Source organism: Salvelinus fontinalis, chromosome 40 (genome assembly GCF_029448725.1).
Source record: "Salvelinus fontinalis isolate EN_2023a chromosome 40, ASM2944872v1, whole genome shotgun sequence".
NCBI lineage: Eukaryota > Metazoa > Chordata > Actinopteri > Salmoniformes > Salmonidae > Salvelinus > Salvelinus fontinalis.
Window position 1 is genome coordinate 90,949 of NC_074704.1, and position 19,239 is coordinate 110,187.

General features: G+C 45.2%; 1 protein-coding gene across 1 annotated transcript; it reads left to right on the forward strand.

Moving 5' to 3' along the window:
• The first annotated feature begins 4,801 nt into the window (after positions 1-4,801).
• LOC129839705 (amine sulfotransferase-like) lies at positions 4,802-15,873 on the forward strand. Its single transcript, XM_055907284.1, has 6 exons — positions 4,802-5,113; positions 7,763-7,968; positions 12,873-12,999; positions 13,161-13,255; positions 14,810-14,990; positions 15,746-15,873. Exons 1-6 carry the CDS (start codon positions 4,948-4,950, stop codon positions 15,871-15,873), a joined length of 903 nt encoding a protein of 300 aa, XP_055763259.1. The 5' UTR covers positions 4,802-4,947.
• The last annotated feature ends 3,366 nt before the right edge of the window (positions 15,874-19,239 follow it).

Here is a 19,239-nt window from a genome sequence, read left to right on the forward strand (position 1 = left end):
GTGTTCCCCAAGCGTTGCCAATTAGAGCCTTAATTATGGCATGCAGTAGGGCCTAATCACTGTATGGGCCAACATCAATCAGAAAAGGCCTGTCGCAGATCAAGCTCGTCCTAATTGCGGTGGGAGAGAAGCGGGGGTTCTCAGAAGTGTTCATAGGGTGGGGAGTTGTGACTTGCCCCAGGCAAAACTCTGGACCTTTGGCTCCAAATCAGATTCCGCTTTAGGCTAATATTCAGTTTTACAGTCTTGTATGCAATATTTTTGCTTGTAGAGTATTCACACAACACTGTCTGTATCCCAGTAAGCATCACACTACTTTAGGCTCGTTCTTGTCTTTGCATACAGTATATAGGCTATCGTTCCCTTTCAGGGACAGCGTTTGATAAAAGAGAGAAAGAAAGGTGGATAAATGAAAGAGAAAGAGGCTGATACAATTAATTCACCAGAGAATCAACAAGAGGGGACAACCGTGCAACCCTCATCCGCACCTTTGTTTTTTGTCTTTTCTCAGACTTCTCTTCTTACCATCCATCCCTCGCTTCACTCCTACTGACCAGCTGCCTTCCTTTCTCTCTCTCTCTCTCTTTCTCCTCCATCCCCTCCCCTCCACCCAATCCCACAGCCACTCGCTTGGTCCCCCAGGTAAACCCTAGACGTCCTGGGCACACCCCAGCTAGGCAAGGCCCAGGATCGGTTTACGGCCTAGCTGAAAAGGCCCTTTTAAAACTGCAAGTACATTGCTCTCCACTTCGAACAAAGACCCAGAGAGTCAAGGGAGCCTTTTAGCAGGGCTTTGTATCTCGGCCCCAATCTATACAGAGGACCAAGGATGCATCCCAAATGGCACCCTATTACCTATAGGACCCCTGGTAAAAAGTAGTGCACTAAATAGAGAATAGGGTGCCATTTGGGATGCAAACGGACTGTGTTCAAGTGTGGCTTTTTATTGGAGATACATAAAAGAGGTTTATCCTACAAGTCCTTTACCATAGAAATGAATAAAGAACTCTTTATACACTCTTTAAAATTTGGCAAAGATGTCATTTATATGAATTAGACAATGCACTTACTGCACTGTAGGCTACAGAGTCACATCCACATCCCATACACTACAAATGGTCTGATACCCATGACGCCAATTTACAGTAATGTGTAAATGTATAAGACTAAGCTATGGATGGGCTCCCATCCTATATAGCCATTTAGGTCAAGCCAGGCAATTCAAAGATCTGCACAAATTAACTGATTAATTACACAACCATTCAAATAACGAAAAGCTTCATTTCTTGTTTAAGTGCAGTGCACCTTCGGGGCTAGTAGGTGCCATCAAATACCTCCATCACTCAAGGGAGACATGGTCATCTGACCCTGAATACAGAGCAATGAGGGTGGGCTGAAGTCGAGCGCTAAGACCCTGTAGCATGGAGGGAACCACTCAGCAGGGGGGTACTTAGAGGGTAGATAGAGTGAAAGAGAGAGCTAAGCGAGAGCGGGGTTAGGTCAAATCTTAAGTACCTGACAATCCACCTCTTCACCTCCAACCCTCCACCTGAACACACACACACACACACACACACACACACACACACACACACACACACACACACACACACACACACACACACACACACACACACACTCACTATCTTGTCCGTCACATGATCCTCCAACGTTATGTGTGTATGTAGGTGTGTGTATCACATTACATTAAGGTAAGACCACATGCCTGAACAGGTGACCTATATGACTGGGTACCTGAACAGGTGACCTATATGATTGGGTACCTGAACTATATGACTGGGTACCTGAACAGGTGACCTATATGACTGGATACCTGAACTATATGACTGGGTACCTGAACAAGTGACCTATATGACTGGATACCTGAACTATATGACTGGGTACCTGAACAGGTGACCTATATGACTGGGTACCTGAACAGGTGACCTATATGACTGGATACCTGAACAGGTGACCTATATGACTGGATACCTGAACAGGTGACCTATATGACTGGATACCTGAACTATATGACTGGGTACCTGAACAGGTGACCTATATGACTGGGTACCTGAACAGGTGACCTATATGACTGGGTACCTGAACAGGTGACCTATATGACTGGGTACCTGAACAGGTGACCTATATGACTGGATACCTGAACTATATGACTGGGTACCTGAACAGGTGACCTATATGACTGGATACCTGAACTATATGACTGGGTACCTGAACAGGTGACCTATATGACTGGGTACCTGAACAGGTGACCTATATGACTGGGTACCTGAACAAGTGACCTATATGACTGGGTACCTGAACAAGTGACCTATATGACTGGGTACCTGAACAGGTGACCTATATGACTGGGTACCTGAACAAGTGACCTATATGACTGGGTACCTGAACAGGTGACCTATATGACTGGGTACCTGAACAGGTGACCTATATGACTGGGTACCTGAACAGGTGACCTATATGACTGGGTACCTGAACAGGTGACCTATATGACTGGGTACCTGAACAGTGACCTATATGACTGGGTACCTGAACAGGTGACCTATATGACTGGGTACCTGAACAGGTGACCTATATGACTGGATACCTGAACAGGTGACCTATATGACTGGATACCTGAACAGGTGACCTATATGACTGGATAACTGAACAGGTGACCTATATGACTGGGTACCTGAACAGGTGACCTATATGACTGGGTACCTGAACAGGTGACCTATATGACTGGGTACCTGAACAGGTGACCTATATGACTGGGTACCTGAACAGGTGACCTATATGACTGGGTACCTGAACAGGTGACCTATATGACTGGATACCTGAACTATATGACTGGATACCTGAACAGGTAACCTATATGACTGGGTACCTGAACATGTGACCTATATGACTGGGTACCTGAACAGGTGACCTATATGACTGGGTACCTGAACAGGTGACCTATATGACTGGGTACCTGAACAGGTGACCTATATGACTGGATACCTGAACTATATGACTGGGTACCTGAACAGGTGACCTATATGACTGGGTACCTGAACAGGAGACCTATATGACTGGGTACCTGAACAGGTGACCTATATGACTGGGTACCTGAACAGGTGACCTATATGACTGGGTTAGAGTCCAGTGGATTTTCAGTTCAAAGTAGCTGCTCCTTGATAGCTGGGGGTAAAATAAGTTCACATTATTCTAGACACTGGAGCATTCAGATGATTAAGTACCGGCCTTCACCCATGGTCAGACTGCAAGTCAATTATATTAAGGCTTGTTTTTCATCCTCTTCACTGCTACCCATCATATATCATCATTAAGAACACCAAGAGATTGTCTATGGACAGTAACACACACACACACACACACACACACACACACACACACACACACACACACACACACACACTAATAAGTGACTGGGTGTTGATAACAAGTCTCTTCTCTTACAGTAATCTGAATTGACAGCACTTGGTTCACGTGAATTTAATTATAATCCAAGTTAAATTGCCTAATGGTAATTGACAAGTTAATTTGTAATTCTGTGTCTTTCTGAGATCTTACAGAAGATGGCAGTATAGTACAATAATTTAGAAAAAAAGAGAGTCAGCGAGAAAGAGAGTGTGTGCATCTGTGTGTGCATGTTTGTTTGAGAGAGCAGAGAGAGAGAGAAAATGCTTTGCGAGACACTCTCCGGAACCAAGATACACTAAGGCTCAATACAGTCCTTAATTCTACTGTAAGTGAGACACTCACTTACTCACACACACATACAGTACAAGACACATGTTTATCTAGTGTGAGCATGTCTGTTCCTAAACCAATCGAATTGACCGATCCTGCTAGTTGACAGCCTATCCCCTGGGGTGTCTTTGACACGTCCACTTGATGACCTGGTTCTTAGATCAATAACCAATAACATGCCAATCACCAATCAACCCTCCAGTTAGAAAAACACTCCACAGTGACAAAAACCACATGAATGGATGGATCTACAATCATCCCATCATCCTTCCATCCTTCCATCCCTCCATTCCTGATGAGAAGTGAATTGAAAGAGGAGAGATGTGGAATGACTTGAATAATTGACAGTGCTTGGCCAACTCTGTTCGAGGTTTAGAATTCCCATGTCCACTGGAAGTTCAAAAGGTCATAGCCACAATTACATAATACATGTAGTCTATTGCTCAACCAGCAACAGCTACAAAATGACAAGCCTATTTGGGCAAACAGGCTGCTATTTATTTTTTCATTCAACCCCCTTACATAAAAAGGCAGACCAGACAAGCTTAATTTAAAAAGTGTTTTACAAGAGAGATACGATCAGTGAATGTATTATCTTTGTAAACAATAAAAGTGAGGCCTGTGCGTGATTGTTTAAGGATCTGGGTGTAGCTGGTGCAGAGGAGTCAGGCGCAGGACAGCAGAGATGAGTAGCACAAGAAACTTTACTCAAAATGTCCAAATACATGAAGTAATACCAAGCCCAGAAACATCGGACCGGACTTACAATAAATCAATCACGCACAAAAACCATGGGGAAAACAGAGGGTTAAATAATGAACATGTAATTGGGGAATTGAAACCAGGTGTGTAAAACAAAGACAAAACAAATGGAAAATGAAAAGTGAAAAGTGAATCGTCGATGGCTAGAAGGCCGGTGACGTCGACCGCTTCGGCGGAAGTCGTGACAACCGTAGAGTTACAACAGGACAATGCAACTGTACAAAGGTTAACTGAAGAAGCCTACTCTCATTAACCCGTAAACTAAAACTTGACACGGTTTACGTGACTTCACTTATAAAATCTAATCTAATTCTTAGAAAACGTCCTCAGTCACCTTCCCTCACTCTCCTTTTCCTATTGACCACAATTCGTTTCAGCTGTTTTTCCCCTTATCAACCGTTTTCTGTTACCGTTTTTTTTGTTTGTTAAATGGCTCAACAAGAGTATAAGCGTCTCGGTGAGAAGTTGTTTACGTATAAAGGCCAGGTGTTTCCCGTGGCTGACACGCAGGAATTAACCACGGAATATATCGACAGCTTGGAACACTTTGAGATCAAGGACAGTGATGTTTTCCTTGTCACTTTCCCCAAATCAGGTAAGTAAATGATTGAAAAGTATTACTTTCACACTGACAGTAGCTACAGATGTATAATAAACATGACTGGTGCTTGAACATCTATGACAAATTGAGTAGTTTGTAATTAAAGCATGAATAAGCCAACGTTCGTAGTAAACACATTAACAGCTGACTTTCAGCATTCTGATAGGGAAGATATATGGCACTTACACAAATGATGATTGGCTGAAAGAAATTGACAATAAGAAGATTGTGGGAGCTGTTTTGATTGACTTCAGTGCAGCTTTTGACATGATCAATCATAGTCGGCTGCTGAAAAACATGTGTTATGGCTTTACATCCCCTGCTTTATAGTGGTTCGAGAGTTACCTGTCTAACAGAACAGAGAGGGTGTTCTTTAATGGAAGCCTCTCCAACATGATCCAGGTAGAGTCGGGCATTCCCCACAAGACATGCCACCAGGGGTCTCTTCACAGTCTCCAAGTCCAGAACAGACTCTGGGAAAGGCACAGTACTACATAGAGCCATAAATACATGAACTACACCTTATGGGACAATGCGGAATGTGAAGAAACACACACAAAGGCACACACTAGCTAACACACACAAGTACATTGTGATGTGGATATATTGTGGTATTATAAATGTTGCAGTGTAGATATGTAGTGGTAGAGTAGTGGTGTAATAATGTTTTTCTTGTATTATGTAGTTTTATTTGTTTTAAATTGGGATCTAAATGCCTTAATCTTGTTTGGACCCCTGGTAGAGTAGCTGCTGCCAAGACAGCAGCTAATGGGGATCCTTAATACATACAACAAAAATTATAATAATATAACTATTTGTGGTAGGCTATTTCATCTCAAACATATTGGTTAAAGTTTGCCTTGCTTTGACAACATCTCTCTCTCTCTCTCTCTCTCTCTCTCTCTCTCTCTCTCTCTCTCTCTCTCTCTCTCTCTCTCTCTCTCTCTCTCTCTCTCTCTCTCTCTCTCTCTCTCTCTCTCTCTCTCTCTCTCTCTCTCTCTCTCTCTCTCTCTCTCTCTCTCTCTCTCTCTCTCTCTCTTCCTCTCTCTCTCTTCCTCTCTCTCTCTTCCTCTCTCTCTCTTCCTCTCTCTCTTCCTCTCTCTCAGCTCTATATTGCCCATTGTCTTTAGACCAGCAGGTCTGCTCTCACACTCTGAAGGATTGAGGAGCCCATATGTTCCTCCAGCATGGCATCTGAGGTTTGAGTTATGAACAAGAGGTTACCTCTGAGCCACAGGGAATAGCAGGAACACTGTATAATCAAGTGCAGCGCTGGTTCATACAGGGAACCCTTGTATTGGCTTCATACAGGGAACCCTTGTATTGGCTTCATACAGGGAACCCTTGTATTGGCTTCATACAGGGAACCCTTGTATTGGCTTTATACAGGGAACCCTTGTATTGGCTTCATACAGGGAACCTTTGTATTGGCTTCATACAGGGAACCCTTGTATTGGCTTCATACAGGGAACCCTTGTACTGGCTTCAGCGGTGCATCAGCGACGTCGCATCAATCATATTCTACAAACACTTCCTACCTTAATATGGCAGTCTACTTAGCTGATTAGTTTTACTCACTCATGCTCTGCTGCCTCTACTGCTGTTGGGTGCTGGATAGCATTTGCTAGCACCGCCCACCACCCCAGGCACCACCTGTTAGGTTCTGGGTTTCCTTCCTGCAGGGGGATTGGTAGAGCGTACCTTGCTCACTGCCTGTATTTATTATCATCTTAACATGATGCATGCCCTGGCGGTGAGCTAACCTGAAGGAGGAGAGCCTAACGCCAAGACAACTTACTGCATGTCCTGTAATCTATCTACTAAATGGTTCAACAAATACGTGGCGTTTCCTGTCTGAACTATGACTACTCTTAAGAGATATATGGACTATATTGATCTGTGCTATAACCTGTTGTGATTATAATGTACAGTTCTTGCCCTTAGGCCACATAGCTCTTGAGAGTAGCAATGTACCTGTCTAGTTATTGGTCTGATAACCTAATTATAAACTGGTTGATTCCAGCCCTGAATGCTGATTGGCTGACAGCCGTGGTATATCAGACAATATGACAAAACATGTATTTTTATAATAACATTGGTAACCAGTTTATAATAGCAATAATGCATCTCAGGGGTTTGTGATTTATGGCCAATATACCACGGCTAAGTATTGCATTGTGCCTAAGAACAGTCCTTAGCCGTGGTATATTGGCCAGCAGGTAGCCTAGTGGTTAGAGCGCTGGGCCAGTCACCGGAAGGTTGCTAGATCGAATCCCCGAGCTGACAAGGTAAAACTCTGTTGTTCTGCCCCTGAACAAGGCAGTTAACACGCTGTTCCTAAGCTGTCATTGTAAATAATAATATGTTCTTAAGTTACATAGAAAATAAATATGCCACATTATCTTAACTATAATATACTGTACATGGCTACAGTATATAGCCTAGTTATCTGTGTTACCTGTAAGGTCAGTGTAGTATTGGACAAAGGGATGGTACCTTGGACAGCAGCCTTATTGACAGAACCTGGGATTCTTTTCTCCCTCTCTTTATTTTTTGGGGGACAAACTATATTCACCTTCACTGCCACCTTTCTCTCTCACTCTCTTGCTCTCTCTCTCCCTCTCCCTCCCCCTCCTCTCCCAGGTACAGTATGGACCCAGCGTATCATCACCCTGATGTTTGAGGATGATTTCCCAGAGGAGGCTAACCAGATCACCTTTGTGAGGATGCCATGGCTGGAGATCCTGGAGAAGGGGAAGACCTACACCCAGAGGCCCTCTCCACGCCTCTTCTGCTCCCATCTACACCAGCATCTTATGCCCAAGGGCCTGCAGAAGAAGAAGGCCAAAGTGAGTGGGGTTAGATGGTAGTGAGTGGGGTTAGATGGTTACACATACAGCATTATGCCTTCAGTGAGTGGGTTTAAATGATAGTGAGTGGGGTTAGATGGTAGTGAGTGGGGTTAGATGGTAGTGAGTGGGTTTAAATGATAGTGAGTGGGTTTAAATGGTAGTGAGTGGGGTTAGATGGTAGTGAGTGGGGTTAGATGGTAGTGAGTGGGGTTAGATGGTAGTGAGTGGGGTTAGATGGTAGTGAGTGGGGTTAGATGGTAGTGAGTGGGGTTAGATGGTAGTGAGTGGGGTTAGATGGTAGTGAGTGGGGTTAGATGGTAGTGAGTGGGGTTAGATGGTAGTGAGTGGGGTTAGATGGTAGTGAGTGGGGTTAGATGGTTACACATACAGCATTATGCCTTCAGTGAATGGGTTTAAATGGTAGTGAGTGGGGTTAGATGGTAGTGAGTGGGGTTAGATGGTAGTGAGTGGGGTAAGATGGCAGTGCGTGGGGTTAGATGGTAGTGAGTGGTAGTGAGTGGTAGTGAGTGGGGTTAGGTGGTAGTGAGTGGGGTTAGGTGGTAGTGAGTGGGGTTAGGTGGTAGTGAGTGGGGTTAGATGGTAGTGAGTGGTAGTGAGTGGGGTTAGATGGTAGTGAGTGGGGTTAGATGGTAGTGAGTGGGGTTAGATGGTAGTGAGTGGTAGTGAGTGGGGTTAGGTGGTAGTGAGTGGGGTTAGGTGGTAGTGAGTGGGGTTAGACGGTAGTGAGTGGGGTTAGATGGTAGTGAGTGGGGTTAGACGGTAGTGAGTGGGGTCAGACGGTAGTGAGTGGGGTTAGATGGTAGTGAGTGGGGTTAGATGGTAGTGAGTGGGGTTAGATGGTAGTGAGTGGTAGTGAGTGGTAGTGAGTGGTAGTGAGTGGGGTTAGGTGGTAGTGAGTGGGGTTAGGTGGTAGTGAGGGGTTAGACGGTAGTGAGTGGGGTTAGATGGTAGTGAGTGGGGTTAGACGGTAGTGAGTGGGGTCAGATGGTACTGAGTGGGGTTAGATGGTAGTGAGTGGGGTTAGATGGTAGTGAGTGGGGTTAGATGGTAGTGAGTGGGGTTAGATGGCAGTGAGTGGGGTTAGATGGCAGTGAGTGGGGTTAGATGGTAGTGGGTGGGGTTAGATGGCAGTGAGTGGGGTTAGATGGTAGTGTGTGGGCTAAGAGGGTAGTGTGTGGGGTTAGATGGTAGTGAGTGGGGGTTAGATGGTCGTGAGTGGGGTTAGATGGTAGTGTGTGGGGTTAGATGGTAGTGTGTGGGGTTAGATGGTAGTGTGTGGGGTTAGATGGTAGTGAGTGGGGTTAGATGGTAGTGAGTGGGGTTAGATGGTAGTGGGTGGGGTTAGATGGTAGTGAGTGGGGTTAGATGGTAGTGAGTGGGGTTAGATGGTAGTGAGTGGGGTTAGGTGGTAGTGAGTGGGGTTAGATGGTAGTGAGTGACGTTAGATGGTAGTGGGTGGGGTTAGATGGTAGTGAGTGGGATTAGATGGCAGTGAGTGGGGTTAGATGGTTACACATACAGTACTATGCCTTCAGTCAGACAGGCACAGCAGTGAGGGGGAAATCTAGAGAAATACACATACTTACAATGTACAAACATCTGCAGGCACTCTCTTAACACACTACACTGTTAACCCTATATCACCCCTATCTCCTTCATACACACTACACACTGTTATTCCTATATCACCCCTATCTCCTTCATACACACTACACACTGTTAACCCTATATCACCCTGTCTCTCCATATACACTGTTAACCCTATATCACTACTGTCTCTCCATACACACTGTTATTCCTATATCACCCCTATCTCCTTCATACACACTACACAATGTTAACCCTATATCACCCTGTCTCTCCATACACACTGCTAACCCTATATCACCCTGTCTCTCCATACACACTGTTAACCCTACATCACCCCTCTCTCTCCATACACACTGTTAACCCTATATCACCCCTGTCTTCTCCATACACACTGTTAACCCTATATCACCCCTCTCTCTCCATACACACTGTTAACCCTATATCACCCCTGTCTTCTCCATACACAATGTTAACCCTATATCACCCTGTCTCCTCCATAAACACTGTTAACCCTATATCACCCTGTATCTCCATACATACTGTTAATCCTATATCACCCCTGTCTCTCCATACACACTGTTAACCCTATATCACTACTGTCTCTCCATACACACTGTTAACCCTATATCACCCTGTCTCTCCATACACACTGCTAACCCTATATCACCCTGTCTCTCCATACACACTGTTAACCCTATATCACCCTGTCTCTCCATACACACTGTTAACTCTATATCACCCCTGTCTCCTCCATACACACTGTTAACCCTATATCACTCTGTCTCTCCATACACACCGTTAACCCTATATCACCCTGTCTCTCCATACACACTGCTAACCCTATATCACCCTGTCTCTCCATACACACTGTTAACCCTATATCACCCTGTCTCTCCATACACACTGTTAACTCTATATCACCCCTGTCTCCTCCATACACACTGTTAACCCTATATCACCCTGTCTCTCTATACACACTGTTAACCCTATATCACCCCTGTTTCTTCCATACACACTGTTAACCCTATATCACTACTGTCTCCTCCATACACACTGTTAACCCTATATCACCCTGTATCTCCATACACACTGTTAACCCTATATCACCCCTGTCTCTCCATACACACTGTTAACCCTATATCACTAATGTCTCTCCATACACACTGCTAACCCTATATCACTACTGTCTCTCCATACACACTGGTAACCCTATATCACTACTGTCTCTCCATACACACTGTTAACCCTATATCACTAATGTCTCTCCATACACACTGTTAACCCTATATCACCCTGTCTCTCCATACACACTGCTAACCCTATATCACCCCTCTCTCTCCATACACACTGTGTGGTGGAATCATTGTAATCAAAAGGAGAAACTTTTAGATTTCTTCAAAACAATCAAACTGTATTATTTAATTAGTGCAGTAATGGAGCTGGTCAGTAATCAACCCTGGAGGTGATCACTGAACTCAACCAGCTGGTTTGAGCCACAGCATTTTATAGCAAAGTCCATCCTCCAGTCTACATGACAAACAAAAGATGTATGGAATGGGTCACAAGGTTAAGATTTGTATGAAAGACACTTATAATTAAAATTGTAAAAACTGTACTCACTGTGTAGAGACCAGGGTCTGCACCCAACTCCATACTGGAGCCATCTCCCCCTGGTACCCCAGTACAGAAACATTAACTCATGCTCTGGAATGCGGTATCAACCAAAGACATTGCACATCTCCTGTCAGTGTTAAATCTCCCAGAGGCCCACTTTCAGTTCACAGAGACACTATAGAGTTATAAGAACCCTCTATTCTGTTTCATAAAGCAACCATTTGATGCAATTACAGCATTATAACAACATCTTGCAATTTTGCTCTCACAACTGTTAACCCTATATCACCCTGTCTCTCCATACACACTGTTAACCCTATATCACCCCTATCTCCTTCATACACACTACACACTGTTAACTATATATCACCCTGTCTCTCCATACACACTACACACTGTTAACCCTATATCACCCTGTCTCTCCATACACACTACACACTGTTAACCCTATATCACCCTGTCTCTCCATACACACTACACACTGTTAACCCTATATCACCCTGTCTCTCCATACACACTACACACTGTTAACCCTATATCACCCTGTCTCTCCATACACACTACACACTGTTAACCCTACATCACCCTGTCTCTCCATACACACTATTAACCCTATATCACCCTGTCTCTCCATACACACTACACACTGTTAACCCTATATCACCCTGTCTCTCCATACACACTACACACTGTTAACCCTATATCACCCTGTCTCTCCATACACACTATTAACCCTATATCACCCTGTCGCTCCATACACACTACACACTGTTAACCCTATATCACCCTGTCGCTCCATACACACTACACATTGTTAACTATATCACTGCTTTCTCCTCCATACACACTACACATTGTTAATTATATTTCACTCCTGTCTCTCCATACACACTGTTAATCCTATATCACCCCTGTCTCTCCATACACATTGTTAACTATATCACCGCTTTCTCCTCCATACACACTACACACTGTTAACCATATATCACCCCTGTCTCCTCCATACACACTACACACTGTTAACCCTATATCACCCTGTCTCTCCATACACACTACACACTGTTAACCATATATCACCCTGTCTCTCCATACACACTACACACTGTTAACTATATATCACCCTCTCTCCATACACACTACACACTGTTAACCCTATATCACCCTGTCTCCTCCATACACACTGCACGCTGTTAACCATATATCACCCCTGTCAACTCTATCACCCCTTTCTCCTCAATATACACTGTTAACTCTATATCACCCTGTCTCTCCATGCACACTACACACTGTTAACCTTTTACTGCAGTGGACTAAATCAGGGTCACACAGAGTGTGTCTTGGTAGTCAAACAAATCTACTTTGAAACAAAAGTATACACCTCACACACATGGTTATGGGCTTAAAAAAGAGGACACCTGTACCATGTCAGATATAGAGTTGAAATGTATTACATTTTGAGTTTGCATCCCAATATTACACTTGATATACATCACAGAAGACTGAAATATAACAAAACGATTTGACGTAAAAACACCAGATTTTTTTATTTAAAAAAAAATGTTTAATTATGAAATGATGAAAAATATGAATAATATTCCACCCATGAGGCCACTAAAGGGCGCTTTTGGTCCTTCGACAGCAGGAAAGAGCTACTATATCCCCTATCTCCTCCATAGGTCATCTATGTGACCAGGAACCCTAAAGACATCATGGTGTCCTACTTCCACTTCTCTAAGTTCATGAAGAATCTGGACAGTTCAGAACACTATGACGAGATGCTGGACAAGTTCTTCTGTGGATGGAGTGAGTGCCACTAATCACCCTCCCTCCATCACATGGCACTTCTTTGGCCAAATTGGCTTCATCAGCGTAACACAGTATCATACACAACCGTAAGCTAATTAACAACTAACACACTGACTAACACTTACTGTCTGCTGTCCTATGTGAACCCGTCTCTTCAGTGCTTGGTGGCTGCTGGTTCGACCATGTCAGAGGATGGTACAACCACCAGGACAGATACAACATCATGTTCCTCAGCTATGAAGAGATGATCAAGGTAACATGACATTTACCCTGATTAACGCCATATGTACCACATGAATACCTACACCACTGCGCTGACCTGTTATAAGATGCAGTAGCCTACATCAATGATGCAGCTGTTACTACTGCAACAAGTCGTGCAACAGATGTAGTATTCTGAGTATTTAGGTGATTTTAAATAAACTTGAGACATCCAGCTGAAATAAACTTGAAACTTGACTGCTATAACATCTGCAGTGTATATGGGAAAGGGGGATACCTACTTAGTGTAACAACAATGCTCGTACGAGCTCGAACCCAGGAGCAGAGAAACACAGCAAGCAGAGGTCAAGGTAAATCCAGAACGTTTACATTGAGTCTTAACATAAACAAGGCGACCGCACAAGAGCACACTAATAAAACATGAGACCTAAGCAAAGATACATGCCACCTGAGGAACCTAAATAACAAGGCAACCAGGTGAAAAGAGAAGGTAATTAAACACAGGTGAATCCAATAAGTAATAATCAGGGTAACCTGGAAACTAGAAATCGATATCCATGTCTTCGGCACCCGGGGAGCAATTGTTGTTGGGGTTAACTGCCTTGCCCAGGGCCGGAACAACAGATTTTTACCTTGTCGGCTCAGGGATTCGATCCAGTACCCTCAGTTACTGGCCCAATACTCCAACCCACTTGGCTAATTGCCAGTATCTGGGTACTGGCATAATAATCCTATTTTAGTTTTTTTTTTTTTCACATCACAAATATACTGAACAAAAATATAAACATGCACCAATTTCAAAAATCTTACTGAGTTACAGGAAATCAATCAATTATAAGGAAATTAGTCAATTTAAATAAATGTATTAGGCCATAATCTATGGATTTCACATGACTGGGCAGGGGTGCAGCCTTGGAGGGCATGGGCCCACCCACTTGGCAGCAAGGCCCACCCACTGGGGCACCAATCAGAATGAGTTTTTCCCCACAAAATTGATTTATTACAGACAGAAATACTCCTCAGTACCCCCCCCCAAACGATCCCAGATGTAGAGATCCTGGGCTGGTGTGTTTACATGTGGTCTGCGGTTGTGAGGCCGGTTGGAAGTACTGCCAAATTCTCGAAAATGACGTTGGAGGCAGCTTATTGCAGAGAAATGAACATTAAATTATCTGGAAACAGCTCTGGTGAACATTCCTGCAGTCACCATGTCAATTGTAGGCTCACTCAACGCTTGAGACATCTATGGCATTGCGTTGTGTGACGAAACTGCATATTTTAAAGTGGCCTTTTATTGTCCCCAGCACAAGGTGAACCTTTGTAATGATCATGCTGTTTAATCAGCTTCTTAAAATGCCACACCTGTCAGGTGGACGGATTATCTTGGCAAACGATAAATGCTCACTAACAGGGATGTAAACAAATGTATGCACAAAATTTGAGAGAAATAAGCTTGTGCGTATGGAAGATTTCTGGGATTTTTTTATTTCAGCTGATGAAACATGGGACCATCACTACAAATGGTTTATATTTCTGTTCATTTACATGCCATATTGGTTTTATTCCATGTGTCCTGCTACAACAGGACCTGAGATCGGTGGTAGTGCGTCTGGCTGAGTTTGTCGGGAAGAGCCTGTCTGATGCAGCTATAGACAGCATAGTGGAGAAAGTCACCTTCAATAACATGAAGAAAGATGACAAGGCCAACTATGAGTTCTTGCCTGACAACGTCAAAGACAAGAACAAGGGGAAGTTCCTACGCAAAGGTGAGGAAAATAAGAAATGTTTAGAGGCTTTATTGTTGAAATTGATACATGAAAAACATAAGTATAGGTTTGTATGGGTATCGTGGGGGGTGGGGGCAGAAAAGAGAGGGGGTGTATTTAAAGAGGTTTATAGAACTTCCAGTCAGAAAGTGAGTCCCCTAGACCCCCTTCCAGTTTCAATGTATCTGAAATACATCAAGCATAGCTTTATCTATAGCATAGCTGTATCTATAGCATAGCTTTATCTATAGCATAGCTTTATCTATAGCATAGCTGTATCTATAGCATAGCTTTATCTATAGCATAGCTTTATCTATAGCATAGCTTTATCTATAGCATCTATAGCATAGCTGTATCTATAGCATAGCTTTATCTATAGCATAGCTGTATCTATAGCATAGCTTTATCTATAGCATAGCTTTATCTATAGCATAGCTTTATCTATAGTATAGCTGTATCTATAGCATAGCTTTATCTATAGCATAGCTTTATCTATAGCATAGCTTTATCTATAGCATAGCTTTATCGGCAGGTAGCCTAGAGGATAGCACGTTGGGACAGTAACCGAAAGGTTGCTAGATCGAATCCCCAAGCTGACAAGGTAAAAATCTGTCGTTCTGCCCCTGAACAAGGCAGTTAACCCACTGTTCTTAGGCTGTGACTGTAAATAAGAATTTGTTCTTAACTGACTTGCCTAGTTAAATAAAGGTTAAATAAAAATAATTAATAAAACAATCTCTCTCTCTCTCTCTCAGGTACCATAGGAGACTGGAAGAACTCTTTGACGGTGGCCCAGAGTGAACGCTTTGACCAGGTCTATCAGGAGAGGATGAAGGACCTGTCTCTCAACTTCGTCTGGGACATCACAGAGCTTCAAGGCTGAAACAGACACATATGCAAGCATGCGCACACACGGTTCTAGCTTGTATGGCTCCTTGGTGTCACGTTCCTGACCTATTTCTGTTAGTTTGTTTTATGTGTTAGTTGGTCAGGACGTGAGGTTGGGTGGGCATTCTATGTTTTCTGTTTCTGTGTTGGTTTTTGGGTTGCCTGGTATGGCTCTTAATTAGAGGCAGGTGTTTGGCGTTCCTCTAATTAAGAGTCATATTTAGGTAGGCGTTGTCACAGTGTTCGTTGTGGGTGATTGTCTTCCATGTCTGTGTCTGTTCACCACACGGGACTGTTTACGGTTTGTTCGGTTTGTGTAGCCTATGTTCCTATTCGTGCGTTTTTCTTGTTTTATGTAAGTACGTCCTCTAGGTCTGTCTACACCGTTTGTTGTTTTTGTTAGTTTAATCAAGTTCGTGTTTCGTTAATAAAATATGTCTTTTCACTACGCTGCGCCTTGGTTCCCTCAATACTCCTCCTCTTCCGAAGATGAAGAGGAGGAGGACTGCCGTAACAGAATCACCCACCAAAAATCCAGAACCAAGCAGCGGAGTTTTGAGCAACGGGCAAGTATACAGGACTTGTGGAGTTGGGAGCAAATATTTAACGGAGAAGGACCATGGGCTAAAGTGAATCACCGTCCATGGGAACAGCTGGAGGCAGCTCGGAGAGTGGAGGAAAAGAGAGAGAGGAACCGGAGTTATGAGGGAACGCGTGGGGGCAAAGAGGTAGTGGGCCAAGGGCAGGTAGGAGACCTGCCCCACTTCCCAGGCTTACCGTGGAGAGCGGGAGTACGGGCAGGCGCCGTGTTACGCAGTAGAGCGCACGGTGTCTCCTGTACAAGTGCATAGCCCAGTGCGGGTTATTCCACCTCCCCGCACTGGTAGGGCTAGATTGGGTATTGAGCCAGGTGTCATGAGGCCGGCTCAACGAGTCTGGTCTCCAGTACGCCTCCACGGTCCGGTATTTCCGGCGCCACCTCCCCGCCCCAGCCTAGTACCTACAGTGCCTACACTACGCACTAGGCTACCAGTGCGTCTCCTGAGCCCTGTTCCTCCTCTACGCACTCTCCCTGTAGTGCGTGTATCCAGTTCGGTGCCTCCAGTTCCGGCACCACGCACTAAGCCTCCTGTGCGTCTCCAGAGCCCTGTACACACTGTTTCTTCTCCCCCTACTAATCCTGATGTGCTTGCCTTCAGCCCGGTGCCACCAGTGCCGGTACCACGCACCAGGTATAGAGTGGGCTTTGAGAGTCCAGTGTGCCCTGTCCCTGCTCCCCGCAGGGAGAGCATGAAGGTGCGTGTCCTTAGCCCGGTGCCTCCAGTTCCGGCACCACGCACCAGGTCTACAGTGCGCCTTATCCGGCCAGAGCCATCCGTCTCCCCAGCGCCATCTGAGCCATCCGTCTCCCCAGCGTCATCTGAGCCATCCGTCTCCCCAGCGCCATCTGAGCCATCCGTCTCCCCAGCGCCGTCTGAGCCATCCGTCTGCCATGAGCCTGCAAAGCCGCCCGTCTGCCATGAGCCTGCAAAGCCGCCCGTCTGCCATGAGCCTACAGAGCCGTCCGCCAGACAGGAGCCGCTAGAGCCGTCCGCCAGACAGGAGCCGCTAGAGCCGCCCGTCAGACAGGATCTGCCAGAGCCGCCAACCAGACAGGATCTGCCAGAGCCGCCAACCAGACAGGATCTGCCAGAGCCGCCAACCAGACAGGATCTGCCAGAGCCGCCAACCAGACAGGATCTGCCAGAGCCGCCAGCGAGCCATGAGCGGCCAGAGCCGTCAGAGAGCCATGAGCGTCCAGAGCCGTCAGCCTGCCATGAGCGTCGAGAGCCGTCAGCCTGCCATGAGCGTCGAGAGCCGTCAGCCAGCCATGAGCGTCGAGAGCCGTCAGCCAGCCATGAGCGTCGAGAGCCGTCAGCCAGCCATGAGCGTCGAGAGCCGTCAGCCATCCATGAGCGTCGAGAGCCGTCAGCCAGCCATGAGCGTCGAGAGCCGTCAGCCAGCCATGAGCGTCGAGAGCCGTCAGCCAGCCATGAGCGTCGAGAGCCGTCAGCCAGCCATGAGCGTCGAGAGCCGTCAGCCAGCCATGAGCGTCGAGAGCCGTCAGCCAGCCATGAGCGTCGAGAGCCGTCAGCCTGCCATGAGCGTCCAGATTCGTCAGTCAGCCATGAGCTGCCCTTCAGCCAGAAACGGCTATATACCCAGAACTGCCCCTCAGTCCAGAGCTGTCTCTCTGTCCGGAGCTGCCTTTCAGTCCGGAGTTGCCCCTCTATCATGATCTCCCTCTCTATCTTGATCTACCTCTTTATTCTGATCTATCCCTCTGTCTTGTGCCATCCCTCTGTCTTGATCTATCTCTCTGTCCCGGTGCTGTCCCTGTCATTGATGTTACTAAGGGGATTTTGTGGGGGTAAAATGAGGGTGGACATTCTTAGGGGGAGATGGAGGCTAGGATGGATTATGGTGGGGTGGGGACCTCGCCCGGAGCCTGAGCCACCACCGTGGTCAGATGCCCACCCAGACCCTCCCCTAGACTTTGTGCTGGTGCGCCCGGAGTTCGCACCTTATGGGGGGGGGTTATGTCACGTTCCTGACCTATTTCTGTTAGTTTGTTTTATGTGTTAGTTGGTCAGGACGTGAGGTTGGGTGGGCATTCTATGTTTTCTGTTTCTGTGTTGGTTTTTGGGTTGCCTGGTATGGCTCTTAATTAGAGGCAGGTGTTTGGCGTTCCTCTAATTAAGAGTCATATTTAGGTAGGCGTTGTCACAGTGTTCGTTGTGGGTGATTGTCTTCCGTGTCTGTGTCTGTTCACCACGCGGGACTGTTTACGGTTTGTTCGGTTTGTGTAGCCTATGTTCCTATTCGTGCGTTTTTCTTGTTTTATGTAAGTACGTCGTCTAGGTCTGTCTACACCGTTTGTTGTTTTTGTTAGTTTAATCAAGTTCGTGTTTCGTTAATAAAATATGTCTTTTCACTACGCTGCGCTACACACTACGCTGCGCCTTGGTTCCCTCAATACTCCTCCTCTTCCGAAGATGAAGAGGAGGAGGACTGCCGTAACACTTGGGCGAACCTTCCCTTCAGCGCCCCCCCCACCCCACCCCCACCCCCCAAAAAAAGCATAATTCTGCACTAAATAAATAATAAATAAATAATTATAACATGTAAAACAATATAAAAATACTAAAATAAGACTCATAAATATCAAAAAGAAGTAACAAATTGTAGTATATATATTCCACTAAAAAGAGAATTGAATTATTACACTGTTACCCTATTGCTAACAAAAAACACACAAATAAAACTAAACTGCACAAATCCTATATCACACAAATAGAATAACACACTTATAAAGAAGAGA

What these genes read in the sequence shown, in the direction of transcription:
- LOC129839705 (XM_055907284.1), top strand. Translation starts at nt 4,948, where the DNA reads ATGGCTCAACAAGAGTATAAGCGTCTCGGTGAGAAGTTGTTTACGTAT. An exon ending in CAAGTTCTTCTGTGGATGGA is followed by an intron (nt 13,000 to 13,160) that starts GTGAGTGCCACT and finishes CCGTCTCTTCAG; the next exon opens with TGCTTGGTGGCTGCTGGTTC. An exon ending in GGGGAAGTTCCTACGCAAAG is followed by an intron (nt 14,991 to 15,745) that starts GTGAGGAAAATA and finishes TCTCTCTCTCAG; the next exon opens with GTACCATAGGAGACTGGAAG.